We start from the raw sequence: 16,646 nt of genomic DNA on the forward strand, positions 1-16,646 counted from the left end.
ACTGGGTAACGCTAAATGAGTAACAATTCCGGCATTTTCATAGGCAAAGATTCACATTCAGTGCCTGCCATTGGGGAAGAAAAAAAAAGATTAAATAAAATATAAAATAAATACCACAAAATCAAATGAGTGATTTTTTATCAAAGCGTTTTATGGCCTGCAAACCTAAAAACAAGAATTTTAAAGCTCCGCGGCTTCTGCGGATTACAGTATTATTTGTTTAACCTTAACCGAATCTTGGATTTGTGAACAGATTGAAGAGAATGATTTATTTGATGACAAGTGTTTCGATAGGATCGTGATTCAGCAACAAGACAAACTAGCAACTGTAAACGGGATGATGGAGTTATTATTGCCGTGAGAGAGAATTATCAGGCTAGTCAATTTTCTTTACTTGTTCTTTTATTTTATTTTTATTAATTTAAGAGTTAAAAAAAATTGATAGAAGTGACTTTTTAAAAAAAAACGTTTGTTTTGATTCAGATGTTTTCACATGTGCTGATTTTGACTTATTTAATAATAACGACCTCTTAAATGTAAATCGCAACTAATCGCTGTTTTAGAGAAATAATGAATCAAATAAATAATGTTTTAAATTTTAATAGCGATCATTTAGATCGAGTTATAACAAATATTTGTTTCAAAATTATTTTGATGAACTGTAGTGATATACCTCGTGCTCTCGAAGATTTACATCACCTTTCATTAGTTACATGCCGTAGAGATTTCTCTTGTTTTTTCTATAAAATTCTAATTGTTTGTTCTGATATTTTAGGTATGATTCAGTTTTTTGTAAAAAGTCACGCTATGAATTGTAAGCTCATTTTGTAAATATAACTAGGTAAAAAAATAATTTATTTTTACAACATTTTTTAAGACTGCTTCTTTTGATGTTTTTTTTTAATTATGTCTAAATGTTTTATTGTTGCAATCACTTTCTTTTTTTTTCTCATTGTAGACCACTGTAATTGGACTCTTTTTTTTCACATGTAGTGTGCGTTTGGTCGTAAAAATATTAAAATAAATAAATTCAATGAAATAAGATTTTAAAAAATTTAAGTAAATAAAATAACAATGAAAAATAAGCTCTTGAGGAGACATGCAGTAAAGCAGAATAACTTTGAGCTATACAACAATTTCAGAGAACCTAAATACAGTGATATTTATTAGAATTCAATTAATGAGGTGGAGAGTAGTCATCATATCTATTGACATAATTATGATAAAACCAGAAGAAAAAAAAATTCAACTTTCCACAAGGATAGAGGGAAAAAGAAAGAGAGGTAGACTATGTTGAAAAATATCCAAGCAGTGTGAGAGATGAAGTAGAGAGTAGTGATAGATCGAAAAGGCTAAAGCTGTTTGAAACAGCCATGGCTATAAATCGGCAGTAGTGCTGGTAGAAGAAGAAAGTCTCGACATCGAAGTAACAAAAATCTAATACTATTTATACATGTTCATGCGTCCTCTTCGTTTTTGAACATGCTCATTGCGATTTAACTTACAATCCCCGAAACGTTCTTTGTAAAATGCAGCACACCTTAAATCAGTGGTTCCCAATTTTTTTCGGTTGTTGAACTCTAAAAGCCTTTTACCGGAAATGCCCTCAGCAATCATGAACAAATTAATAAAACAAAGGAAAATTTTATTATTTTAGAAACATGTAATGATCTAAATTTTTTCCAATTATTTTGAAAAACATTTAGCGAATGAAGGCAGATCATCGTATCGATATTTATCTTAAAATTGTGCCAGAATTCACAAGTTCGAAGCGGTATCTAAATCTCAATTTGATTTTACTGCACAAATTGAAATTGAATGAGCTTTGTTTCCGCTAAGATAAAAACGAAAATAATAATAGTTCAGAATTGTTTATGGGAGAAGCATGCTTCTTCATTGATATTTATATTAGACATGAAGCACTGATGCAATTTTTCATAAATGCCTATCTTTTTTACAATTCATTCGTTGTATTGTTATCAGGAAGAAAAAAAACATTGTTTTGAATTTTCTTTCTTCACAAAAATTTTAATTGAATAATTCCATAAAACTAATGGAAACATTAAATAAATAAAGGTTTATTAATTGGATATAAATTTAATCACAGATTGAGAAAATCACAACTATTAAAAACTTGTCCCATCTTTTAGAACCCGTGTGGATACGGAACCCTAAGGTTACTTGTAACACCATTTTTTTTCTTCTTTTGTTCCTTTTGTCAGAATTCATAAATAAAACTCATTAACCAAAGAAAAAGTACTGAATAAAAATATTTAATGTAAAGAATTTTTTTACACCATTTTATCAGTTTTAAAATTAAATTTATGATACTAAGCTTAATCAATAAGTTTAATTCGCTAGTCAAGTCTAGTAAAGTTCTAAATTTGTTAAAGCTTATAATAAAATAAATTACGATTTTTGTTTAAGTGAAAACGAAAAAGAATTATTGTAAACTTTGAAATGGAAATATATTTTTGTCTTTGATGAATTGAGGAAAATGTTTTTTTTTTAAACATAATTAATTTAATATTAAGTCCATGAAAGCTGATTTTGAGCCGTAATAATTGGGTACTTGCACTTCTAGAAGAAGGCCGTGTATACCCACACATGTGACCATTGACGTCAGCACCGGTTGATCGTTTTTGAGCAAAACGGCTTGTTAAAGTCGAAATAAGTTTCGTAGATTAGAATGTTGACTAATGGGAAGTTAACTAAATACAGTGCCGTATCACACTTCAAATTTATTGAAATAAAATTCTTTCTCGTCTTTCACTTAACTTAGATTTATTATTTGATTGTGTGTTTTATTCTAACTATGAAATATTTTTTTTTTTTTGTGTACCTGGCAACTTTGATGGTTAATTAGTTTGTTTATGTCCAACATAGCTTCGTGTCTGTCTTTGTGTTCAGTAAAGAAAGTCGTGAAAGAATTGAAATCTTTGTGAAAGAATATAGAATGTGTCATTTAAGGGAATTGATACTTGACGGGGACTTGGCTTTCTCAAAATAAAATGGAAAGAACAGTTGTTAGCGTAAGCAAATGCTATGTTTCAGCAACCAATCAGAATTGAGATATGCACACCACGTCACGTGCAGGTATCCCGTTCTATAAGGAAGAACTGACTTTTCAAGATTCTATTGATTCGTCAAAACTTAGTAATCCTCAAAATCCTCCTTTCTATTCTAAAATATATCTCTATATATGACGTATGTATTTTAATTTTAGAGATTTCTTTTTCTCTGCTGTTTTATTTAAATAATTTCGTAAAAATAACTTTAAGAGAAACCCTGTGGCACGCCCGGATAGGAATCTTTAGGGTTCCGCGGGAGGAACACCTTTTGGGAACTGCTGTGTTTGATAAATCTAGATTAGTTTAAGTTAGGAAATGATGAAATTATTGAAAATAAATATTTATACAAAAAATTAAAAAATTGTAATGCTCAGTATTCGTTCTGGAACGTGGACCCCAACAAACGATTGCAGGAGTGCTATTTACGTCACTGAGAACCTTAGTTTATTTATACTTTTTGGAAACAAATTTTATGAGACCAAAATGCCACGTTAAGAAATGACAGACTCATTCCTTACACTGTAGAGAACAAAAATAAATAAATAAATAAAATTTTAAAAAAATATTAAAATATGACGACATTTTAAAGATTTGAGACTTATAATATTACACTAAACTAAAAATTTTGCGTAATCAAAATTTATTTTTACTGATTGATATTTGCCTAAAATATATATATACAGTCAAACCCCGCTATAGTGCACACGGTATATAGTGAATTCCCGGATATAGTAAACGAAATGTTCTCTCCCGTGCCTTACACGCATAAAGTAATTTTTTGTCGATTAAGTGAACCAAATAAAGAGAGGAAGTTGGATATTATAAACTTTTTTCTGTCGTAAACTGATTTATTTTCTTTATTTTTTTGTAATAATTTTGAAATTTGTACTTCAAAATAAATACGAAACCATCTATAGCATGGAATGTAGCAATAAGCATTTTTTCTTGTTTGCTTTATTATTGAATTGGTTCAGCATTCAAAGAAGCCGCAATCTTCCAGTATCTGGACAAATGATTCAAGTCAAAGTCGATGGATATGCTAAGCGATTTTATGAGAGACTGCTTTTATGTGCTCGAATGGATGGTTAGACAGATTTAAAATTCGGAAAAACTTATATCGAGGAAAGATTATCGGAAGTATTTCCATATCTGATGTTGTGAAGATTGCTCATCAGCTAAAGATTACTAATTTCTTTTCTTTTTTTTTTGTACGCAAGACGAAGAGTAGTAAAAAATAAAAGTTAACACATTTTTGTTACTACGTATTTTTTTCCCAGTCATTTATGTATCTCCTTTTATTCGTTATTTACTTAAATAACGTCATGTAGTAAAAAGGGGGAGTTAGGAGTCATTAGTTAAAATTGTTTGAGGAACGGATAGAGTGAAGACCCGGTTATAGTGAACAGAAATGTCGGCCCCTTAAAGGTTCACAATAGCGGGATTTGAATGTATATATATGTTTCTTTTAATACGAAGATTTAGTGTAATAAATTTTAACTGAAAAAAATATAGCTTTTTATTTATTTCTTTATCAAATTTAACTATTTACTTTAACAAATATTTTTATTATTAAAAAGTTGAAATGAACAGCTATATTACACAATGCCATAATTAAAAATAAAATTTCTTAACCTAAAAATATTAATTATTATAATAATTTAGCTCTGGCTAAAATATTTTTAAGTCGACTGACCCTAGTGCACCGGTTGAAGGAATTGTTTATTTTCGAATTGTTTCAACCGGTTTCGAATTGTAATTCGAATTGTTTATTTTACTGTTTTAACTCTTTACGTTACATTATTATTATTAAAAATTCCCTGCATTATTTTTCACATCCAAATTATTGTTTTCGTTTTAAAGATGTGACAAGAATGCAGGAAAATAATTCTGGATAAATGTGGTAATTTGGCGTTGATGTGCGGCGATGTATTTGGCGCTGATTTCGTCAGTCAGTCGGATACGTAACTTGTGGGAAGCTTTGTTGAATAATTTACGTTATCGGAGAGGAGAGGAAGGGGAAGGCTGCTCTCTCGGGAAGAAATTGTCTAGGAGATATATTTTTATAAAAGCGTGCCTCTTTTCCGTTGGAAGAAGACCGGTTTCTGTCGCTCTTCATGTGCGATCTCCGAGAAGCATTTATTAAATATTTATTCAAACATTTAAAGTCGCAAAATGAAAGGTAAGTGAACCTTAACTCACATTGTTGTTTTTATTCGATATGAATTCACCATCATTTTTTTTCTTCTTTACAGTTATAAACACATAAAAAAATAAGAACACGTGGCTTACATAATAATTAACTGTAACCGCTTCATGAACACGTGTGCTAATAAGGATATTCATCAGTGGCAAACATAGACTTAGGTGCTCCCCCCCCCTGCAAAATTTATAAATGCGCCCTATCTTAGACGCAACACAAATATGTTAAAATTATAACGAGACAAGAACGCTATTACGCATTAATATTCCGCTATAAGGGCATTTATATTCATTAATTTTAATTTATATATTAATTTATATGTTTTAATTTATATTAATTTACATGTTTTATTTATGTTTTATTTTGTAAATTAATAACGAATTAATAATTGCGATGTAAAGGCGGAATTTAGAAAAAGTACTAAATTGATATATTATATGTACTTAACAATTTACACCATCTTAATGATGCGAGGAAATAACTCACTATCTTACAACAATTATGCTCAAAGTTTAGCTAAAAGCTATTTTTATTTGTAAATTGAAATAAAAAACATACTACGAACGAAAAAAACATTTTTATTATAATTCATGAAGTAGGGATGCCAATTATGTGCACTTATAATAATTTATATAAGTAGTGCAATTATATATATAATAATTTTAAAATAAACATCAGTTTAGACAGAATTCTTTTTTATTAGTCAACTTAGTATAATATATTTACGTGAAATTAAATTCTTTTAAAAAATTATAATTTTTTTTTTATTTAAATTTTTTTTCTTCCTTTTTTTTTAATCAATTGACTTATTAATGTATTTGCATAAAATTAAATTCTTTTAAATCTGAAAATTCGTTAAAAACAGAAGTAAACTAAACTAATACTTTGAAAATTAATATATTTCCTTTTGTTAATGAAAAAAAAATATTTATCGCAAAAAATATAAAAATGGAGAAAAAGTAATGGTTTTGTTATCACATCATGTAATAAAAAAGTGTATTTTAAAATAAATCATAATCTAAAATAGAATTTTAAGAAAAATAGATAAATTTTTTACTGAGCAACATAAATGCGAAATGAATATTTTAATGAAATTGTATGGGGTTAAAAATGATTTAAAATAAAACGAAACACATTATAGCTCAAAATAAGGTACAACGTTCAGTATACTTTTAACTTAATAACAATATAATTTGTAGATTATTCGAGAATTTATTATTGATAAATCTTAAAACGGATCAAGATTTATATATCAAGATATCAAAATATTAAGATTTAAAAAGGAAAACATCAATTGCAAGTCGCAACAAATAATCGACAGCAAACAAATTGCAAGTCGTTATAATACCAGATAAAAAATAAAAAAAATATATCACGATTTTCGAAACCCAGTGGAAAGGTGTAGTTATAACTGTTAAAAAAAACAAAAAAAAAAAAAAAAAAAAAAAAAAAAACAATAGGAAAAGAATGATAAAAAAAATCTTTTAGTGGTTCCGAGAAGATATTACTCGAAAATTTACCCCTTTTACTAAAATATTAGGAAAATGTTACTTCACGAGTGAATATTGTTCAGTGTATACGAAGAATGTTTTTCAATCAAAACCAAATTTTGTGAAGGCGTTGACATAAATTTTTAAATGCAATATTTATCTTCGTTTGATATATATTTCGTCATGTTTACAAAAATTTTTGCTCTGAAAAAAAAAATCGCAGGAAATTAGCATCACTTAATTTGAATATGCTTATAAAATCTGTGAAGTAGTACTAATATATTAAGATAATATTTCTTATAAATAAATAAATGTCATTATATATAAATAAAATATTGCATAAAAGTAAAATAAATAGGATATTTCTAAAAATGTTGAAAAAAATTTATAATCTTTTACAAATTTTCTGTATAAATTAAAACTGCAATTTAAAAAAAATGTAATTAGTTTTAATAAAAGCATTACAACAAGAGTTTCAAAATAGTATATTTGCATGGGTGTGCGAACAGTTGTAAACAAATGCTATTACACATTACCTCTTAAAATATTCATGAAATATGAATGTACAAACATTTGCATGGTATTATAAGAATAGATACATGTGCATAGTATATTCCTTATTTTATAATCCAAGTATTATAAAATAAGGATCCATCCAAATAACACGTATAAAATAACACCTAACTTTGGCGCTTATGGACTCCCCCTTGTCAGTAAAAATAAACTAATTACTTATCTCCTCCCACACTTTCACAAGAAAGTCAACCTCCTCTTTCTTTAACTCAAACTTATACTTTTTACTATAGTAAAACTTTTATAGTTATAGTTGCATCTTTTACTTTAATATGTAACTTCGTATGAAAAATAAATTTACGTTTTGATTCATTATTAACTAAATTTACGTTTTAATTAATTTTATCTGTATTGTTGAATTTAGTTATTTTATTTTGTATCGTAAAGTTAAGCGGAAAATATTAATGTAATTTTTTATAGTTAATATTCCGTTACATAATTTATTATTAATATGCATGTTGTTTGAAAACGTCGTTGATTTATTTATTTTTTAATTTTGCTATATTTTTTCATAGTGTCATTTTATTTAAATAATTTCATAAAATAACCGAAGTATAAAATAAATACTGGAATAATTATTTCATATAAATATAATTTCGAGTGAAAAAAAAAATCGAAGGATTTAAAATCTGGTTAAAATAATAAACTCTTAACTTTCGGAGCCCTTGTGACTATTCCTCGGAACACTAGGGTTCCTTTTGGAAACTGTTGCTCCAGAACCAAAAAAGCAAATCGAGTTTCGAAACATGTAAAAAGTTTATGCAACTTCCGAACTATTAGTTCACAGAGACGCAGACAACATTCATGGCTACTGTAAGAGACAACACTGGAAGAGGTGTCAAACTTTCAAATGCCCGTCTCTTACTTTGTCTTAATTTTTCATGAAACAAAATTTAAGTGTTGGTTGGAATTATTGTCCAATAAAGAGCAGTATATTTGTTTTTAAAACAAAGCCACGAGGTGTTTTCTTTTTAGTATATAATTACCAGCCGCTTCTTTCCTCTCAGGATGCCGGAAAAGGGTGCTTATCGATTTATGACAGGAAAGTAATCGATAATATGACGTCATTTTTACAACTCTTGTTCGTTCATTCAAAAGACATATGTCACACAGCTTGTACACTATTGATGTAAAGCTATTCACTGATCTCCAAACGATAATTAATTTTTTTTTTTTTTAAATAGAAAATGTATTTTTTAAGCAAACAATTTAATGTTTTATAAATTAGAAAGAAGTTCTGGTAAAATATCAAAGCATATATTTTAGAATATTTGACCAGAACTTCTTTTTTTTCTTCAATACAATTTGTCGCCCAGGGCGCAAAATAAAATACGGAACATTTTTAATAAAATTAGAACTAAATGATAGCATCACTTTGTATGTAGATGCAATCATATGCGGTTCAAGGTTCAATACTATGGGGGGGGGGTGAAACTTTTCATAGAATGGCATGCCTGCAAATGACGTAGTGTGGATATCTCGATCCTGATTGGTTGTTGAAATTTAGCATTTGTTTATTTTAAGAACCGTTATTTCCATTCTATTATGAGTATCAATTCCCTTAAATGACACGTTCTATATTCTTTCACAAAGGTTTCAATTCTTTCACTATGTATTTCTTATTTAACACAAAGACAGGCACGAAGCCATATTGAACATAAACAAGCTAATAAAGCGTCGAAGTTGCCAGATACGCAAAACGAAAATATATCATGGTTATAATAAAATACATAAGCAAATAATAAATTTAAGTTACGTTAAAGTCGTAGACAAGAAAGAATTGTATTTCAACTAATTCGATGCTCGATACGACACTGTATTAAATTAACTTCACGTTAATTAACATTCTAACTTGTGTAGAGAAACTTGGCTCAACTTTAACGCACCATTTTGCTTACAAACGATCAGCTGACGTTATAGGTCACATGTGTAGGTATCAGTGATCTTCTTGAAGTGAAAGTACCGAATCATTTCCCACGAAACGGTAATTTAAAGTTTAGAGGAAAGTGAATTCAGATAAACTAGTACTTCCATTCTCAAATAGAGTACGTAATCTTTAATGGCATAATTTCTTTTATTTATAATTTATTCATTCCAACAAGAAAAAAAGAGCAACCAATGTTTTTAACACTTTCAACACATTTGAGTTAGACAGTTAAAGGTAATTGATATAATAGTATATTTTCCCTGCTTCATTGACTAATTTGCAAAAGAATATATGTTTTATTGCATAAAATTCGGTTTTTATCACTAACTTTAAAACATATTTAATTATTGGGTTATTTCCGCGACACAAGCTTTTGGAGCCTGCTCCAAGATGTTCTGAGGATGCCGTTCGAAAACTAACAGATATTCCTTCCTTCTCTTTTTGTTAGAAATAAACGGTTTTGTGTAAAATTCAAATGTTTTGAAAGCAAACTTTTCATTTTATTGCGAAATATTTTCCAATTTCAGCACCGATAATATTTATTTTTGTCACTTTTTTATCAAAATTAAAATTCATATAAAATGTACATTTAGAAGTTGACAATTTGATTGGTGAAATTTGATTTGCACCCTATATGCTTTTACAAAAATTTCAATTCTACCACTATATATTTACACAAAGATTTAATACTAAGTCAGACACGAAGCCACGTAGAGAACATAAACTTATTATGCATCGAAGTTGCCAACATTTTAAGTTATGTAGAGAAACTTAGCTCAACTTTAATACTCCATATTGCTGATAAAGATTAGCTGGTGCTTACGTCATAGGTCACATGCGTGGGTATGGGTTGTCTTCATCTTGGAGTGCAAGAACCCAAATGCAATAAGCATACTAACAAATTGAAATTTTGAAGAAGAAAAAAAAAAGTGTTTAGTTTACTGATAGAAATGGCCCTTTATGCAAGCCAAATTTTAAGACTTTCGTTGCGTTTTTCTGGTATGCAAAGTGACCGGCGTTTTGTTTTTTACGATAAGTATAATGGTTAAGTGATTCTCAAACCAGGGTTGGGTTTTTGCCGTCAAAAACTGGTTTTTGACATGACAGTGGTAAAAACCGTGTTTTTACCGGTAAAAACTGTCAAAAACCTACTGTTTTCTTTAATTTATGGCATATAGCGGACAATATATTATTTTCACATAATTGCCTTTGTAAATTATTGAATAAATGAATGTTGTAAACAGGGTTGGCAAGATTTTGCCGCAGGTGGAAAAAACCATGGTAAATACCGGTAAAAACCGTCCTGGCAAAAACAGGTTTTTGCCAAGCAAATTGGCAAAAAGTGGCAAAAACCTATATTTTCCAAGATGAGAGGACAAAAACACATTTTTGATACAAAATTATTCCTAAAATTGAAATATATACCATAAATATAAATAATTACAAAAAAATTAACAAAATTATTATTCCATAATTAAATCATAATGTAATAATATATCATTTTAATAGTTTAAAGCATTATTGATTGGAAAATTTGTGATTATTCTCTTTTTTCCAGTGAAATGAACTTATTTTAAATTAATATAACTATAATTTAAAGCATAAAATATCTATCAAGATGTGTAGTTAATTATTGTACAAATAATAATTTTTTATAATAAATAATAATAATATTATGCAAATAATATTTATTTAAGGATTCTAAAATAAAAAGAGGTCAAAAACTTTCAATCTTTTAAAAATTATTGCCTTTATATTAATTATTAATATGATAAAAATAATTTTTTCATGTAATGTATCAAAATTATTATTCCTTATAATTGATTTAAATTTGTTTCAAGTATTTTGTAATAATATTTAATTAGCAATTTAGATAATTTGTTTTTTGCCGGATTTTGCCGGTTTTTACCAGGTTTTTGCCACTGTCCTGGCAAAAACCCCTTTTTGCCGGCAAAAACTCCAACCCTGGTTGTAAATGATTGCTATTGATTTTGCAACTATATACATGTATTCTTATAGAAGGATATACATTCATATAGAAATATACTTATTGAAAATAGTGATGCTTATTTTTATCATTATAGCTTGATTTGCAAAGGATTCAAAATTTTGCTCTTCTTAATTGTTAGAAATAAACAAACAAACAAAAGAGCTTGGAACTATTAATAAATTCGAGAACTAAAAAGAAGAATTTAAAATTTGGCATTTCTTAAATATTAGAAATAAGCTAAACAAAACTTTCAAAACTTGTAGCTTGTAGCTAACTCTAAGTCAAGAATGACTTGACATTCTTCAGTAATGTAATATGCCAAACAAAATGATGCCTGGAAATGTTGAAAATTTTGTTTAGTATCCTAATATTTTACTTCAAATAGTATGTTTTGATATAATCATTGCTGGGAAAATGCAAGAATCTGTTCTTAAATATCTTTTAACAACTTTTTTTCTAATTTTATTGCCTAAAATGAATTAATTTTAAATTACAAGCAGTTAAACTCAAATAAAAATACAGTTTTACCAAAACTATGGGTTTTTGACAGTTTTTGACGTTTTTGACAGAGGGGTTTTTGACATGACGGTAAAAACCATAGTATAAACCGGTAAAAACCGTCATGTGTCAAAAACTTGCCAACCCTGTCTCAAACCAATTATCTCATGCTTAAGCATTTAATTTCTTCGTAGCCTCAGTAAATTCTTTTGTATACATTTATGTTTTCAAGTCATGCAGTTTTTGCACAGCAAAACAAAATGCAGCAAAAAGTTGACCCACCTAGACAACGGCTTGGTATTTTATGATCTTTTAATATGATGGGAAACTAAATAAAATTGTCTACTATAATAGCAGGAATTTGTCAATTTTTTTTTGTCGTAAATTAAAAAACGAACATTATTCTATCTATCGCAGAGAAGTATAGTTTTAAGATCTAAAGGAAACAAAAGTAGATCTAAAATGAAAAAAAAACAATTTCTGGTGAGGCTGTAACTTAGTGGGTTTCTTATACTAATAGAGCCACGATGACTCAGAGTTAACATGGTTTGGTTGGTTTTTCGGTCGGCAAGGAAGGAAAAAAAAAAGCCACAGCTTAAGTGCCTTATCCTTTAGGAAAATTTGTCATAGGTTTGTCATAAAAAATTACCTATGGTAAAATTTTACCGTAAACGTAGGACACATTTTTACCATAGGCGTATGGTGAGTTTTTCCCATACGTATATGGGAAAAATGCGTGGTAAAATTCTACCATAGATAAAACCACAATGGGATATTCTTTGGAATTTTTTATATAGTAAATTTTTGCCTTAAAATTATGGTTTGCTGTAGCCTTTGATAACATTTTTCCATCTGCTATAGCAACATTACTTCACAGGCGTATGAAAGTTTATCATATAATTATACATAGGCAAATTTTTACATTGACAACAATAAACAAGAGTCATTGAATTACGGGGAGCTTTCGGGGCTTTTTACAGTAATTATGTTACAATAATTATATAAGAAAGCAAAGAACTCTTACCGGAAAATATTTGGATAATTTTAATCTTTACAACAAAAATAATTAGAAAACAATAAAGGCAATATTAGTAACAAAAAAAATTTAAACGGAATGAATTTACAGATTTGTTGGATCTCTACTGTTCATTAATCCAAAATCAATCAACATTAAAAATTGAACACAATATCGTAGAAAGGCACGAAATCTAATATTAGATGAAATTCACTCAACATTGTTGTAGCCGCGAGAGCTAATTTGGTTCTGGATTATCAAATTTTTTATAAAATAGACGTAAAAAAAGTTTGTAAAGTTCAAAAAGTTAGAAAAATTTACTTTTAGGAAAATTTACTCTTAAAAAATTACTTTTAGGTTAACTTTTATGAGCTTCCTTGACTACGACGGGCTGTAGCGGGAATATTTTACTTATTTTGTTTTTTATTATACTTTGGCAAAAAAGAATTAAGTAGAAACTCGCTGGCACTTAGAAGCCCACCCAGCTTCAAATCGATGGTTAACAACTGCTAGTCTAGGAAGTAAAGATGGCTTGGCTGCAATGCTGATCACATTGCAATAATCATGCCTTTAGTTTGTTCAACTTTTTTATGATCTTCCTTGACTACGAAGGGCCGTAGCGGGAACATTTAACTTTATATATATATATATATATATATATATATATATATATATATATATATATATATATATATATATATATATATATATATATATATATATATATATATATATATATATATATATATATATATATATATATATATATATATATATATATATATATATATATATATATATATATATATATATATATATATATATATATATATATATATATATATATATATATATATATATATATATATATATATATATATATATATATATATATATATATATATATATATATATATATATATATATATATATATATATATATATATATATATATATATATATATATATATATATTTTAGCGGCGAAGAAGAATAAGGTAAAATATTAAAATAAAGATCCGAACATATCTAATCTAATGAATTCGTTAAAAATAATTTGTCAAATTGACAAAACCCACGTATTTTATTTTTAAAAAAAAAAATCAAAAATTTTAATGCACGAATTCTGATTTCCTGATTCAGGTTCTTATTGAGTTTGAGATGAGGAGATTGAAATAATGCAACTTTATGGTGATACTATTTTAAATCTTCTCTTGCTAGATTTAAAAAAAGGAAAAAAAACTGAAATTTTTTTATCTTCGCCATCTTGCCTGAAAAAGTGTAGTACTATCTATCTAGTAGTGTAAGGAATAACAGTTCACTACATAGCTTAAGATTAACTTTATTTATCGATCTGTGCTTTATATTTTGTTATAAGAATATTGTTTAGACCTCTTTGGAGTTTTTTTTTTATTCCTTTCGGTTACATATAACTCCTTAGATTTGTTCCCTCGATTACTTAATGTCGTTTTAAGTTAGACGCCGTATAGTTCACACCGACTCATATGCTAATGAACTCTCAAATTTTAATTCTTAAATTTATGTTTTGCGGCAAGCTAATTAGTAAACTCTACTAACCACTTAACACTAAAATTGCATCCCTAGCTAGTTTTGTTTATTTAAGTATAATAAGATTCCTGTTTAAAGGCTCTTGAGTCATAAAATTCTATATTACACTAAAGAACCTGACATTTTAGCCATAAGGAAAAAAGAAATTGAATCTAGATTACTGTTGTGTTTAATGTAGGGCTTATATAGTATGAGAATATTGAGCTTGATTTGGAAAAAATTTAATTAGCTGCAATTAAAATTAAGTATACTTAGGTTATAAGAAGAAAAATTTTGGATCGTGAAAATATTTAGAAAAATATAACTAATCATATAGTTATATGTGAAATATGTGATTAATACTTTTTATAGTATGTTTTTATTTCTATAACTGTTTCAGAGTTCATGAATATTTACTAAACAGTTTTCTTGTCATAGGATGCTTATACTAATGTGAATTGAAAAAAAAACTTATTTTCAAATAATTAATAAAAGTGGTTTTTGATTTTTTCCCCCCTTTGAAATATGCAGTTTACTGAACAAAAGCGCCAAATATAAAAAGGAGTCCTTCTGACATTACCTAATTATGTTGTTAGCAGTTTTGGACTCTTAAATATGTTATTAGCAGCCCTGTCTTGTTCCTTTGCTTTTACAGTAGTTATCTAATTTTACTATTAAATTCAAATAAACGATGTAACTTTATATAGAACGAAACTTACGTTTCAATATATTTTACAAAATTTTGAATAAATTGCTAAATCTTTTTTAAATTTATTTTATGGAATTTTTAGTGAAACATATTTTAGGTATCTGTTGTATTTTCCTTTTGTGTTCAACCCTCTTGATCTCTGAAATTCTTATAAGAAACACTTCTTCAACATTTTCTTTCACAAAATTTACATCATATTAGAACAAATGTAATTTTTTGTCACAATATTTTTTAACTTAAAAATATTATATATATATATATATAAGATAAAAACTTTCCATAAATATCCATATTTTGCGCAAAATATATTTTTTAATTTTTAATATCAAATGTAATTTTAAAGCTATTCGTCTTAAAAAACAGTAGAATATAATATTTTTTTAATACTAATACTTTCTAAGGATTCGATAAAAAATATTAATCTTGTTCACGGAAGGACTCTCCTCGTTTAATATGAGGAGATATTTAATAATATTGAAATAATTATCGAGAAAAAGTCCTTGCAAAAAGTAAAGTGAACAATTAAGTGCTGTCAATTGAGTAAAAACTGGAATTCTTCCAAAGGTCTGTTAGACCTTCTTCTGTTAAACCGCGACAAGAGTAAACATCTTTTCGCATTAAGAAACCTTCTTTGCCCTGATTTTCAAATAAAATACTTTTAGTTCGTCCTAGTTATTCAAGTTAAAAAAAAAAGCTTGAAAAAATTCTTTTTTTTTTTCTTTCTTTGTAGTGCGCAAAGTTGTTTTAGAACTAAAATCTTGATCAATGATGTTATAACTACTTGGCTCTGTTATGTTGAATTCCTTCTAATTCTTTCTTGAGCTACCAAATTTACTCCAAATAAAGTTCTATTTCAATTTATAAATTATTAAAATTAGAATAAATTATAATTATAAAATTTTTTATTAATGTTATTTCCCTTTCAAAAATTTATAACAAAACTATAGTTATTTTTCGTTTTGTTAGATTGTCTTAATTTAAGTAGTGTTGAATAGTTATTCATTAACCATTAAGTGTTCATTTAGAATCATTTTGAATTTTTATAGAAATAAAAACTTTGTTGTATGTAATTATTTAGATTTATTTTCGATCCCTATCCAAAATGGCTGCAGAATTTTGAAACAATGAACGGTGCTATGATGCCGCATTTTGTCGTACCAATTATTGATGGCAAAACTTACATTTTTCGAGCTATAGCATCTATAAATATATGCAGCTATACGATAAGTTATGGCTCGAGAGTTGCGTGAGAAAGTAGTGCAAGCACGTAAATGGAGCATTGCAGTGAGTTTCCTATGCAATCACACGCGACAGAGATGGAAATAATTTTAATACTTCTGCCGCCTACAGTGCTGAAGCGTCTCGAACTCATACTGATGGTGGTTTGAGGGATTTAAAGGCTTCTGGACATGAGGACTGGGTGGCGTTAAGATTTTGACATCGCGATGTAACGTCATGCAAACATCGCGATATTTTGATGCATCGCGATGTTTCGGTACATTAATGTTTTATATTTAGTAGGGGAGAGTGGTGTCAATTGTAACATTTTTTACTTAACTATTTTTAACTAACAAAAAATCCAATATATTATTAGTATTAATTGACAGACGAGTAAAGTAGACTATC

At 27.7% G+C, this 16,646-nt stretch overlaps 1 protein-coding gene across 2 annotated transcripts in view; it reads left to right on the forward strand.

Moving 5' to 3' along the window:
• Positions 1 to 238: 238 nt before the first annotated feature.
• LOC107439593 (b(0,+)-type amino acid transporter 1) overlaps positions 239 to 16,646 on the forward strand; it is a 79,077-nt gene continuing 62,669 nt past the window's right edge. Inside the window, exon 1 of one of the 2 annotated variants that reach the window (XM_087149717.1) lies at positions 239 to 375. Coding sequence is in view for 1 of the 2 variants with exons in the window: in XM_087149714.1 (XP_087005840.1) it covers positions 5,244 to 5,250 (7 nt within the window). In the remaining variant the exon portion in view is untranslated. Of the gene's footprint in view, positions 376 to 5,051; positions 5,251 to 16,646 lie in introns of those variants that run through there. The other variant, XM_087149714.1, reaches the window with a different exon arrangement.

The sequence above is a fragment of the Parasteatoda tepidariorum genome, chromosome 1, assembly GCF_982258835.1.
Source record: "Parasteatoda tepidariorum strain Cologne lab strain chromosome 1, Ptep-v5.0, whole genome shotgun sequence".
Taxonomy (NCBI): Eukaryota; Metazoa; Arthropoda; class Arachnida; order Araneae; family Theridiidae; genus Parasteatoda; species Parasteatoda tepidariorum.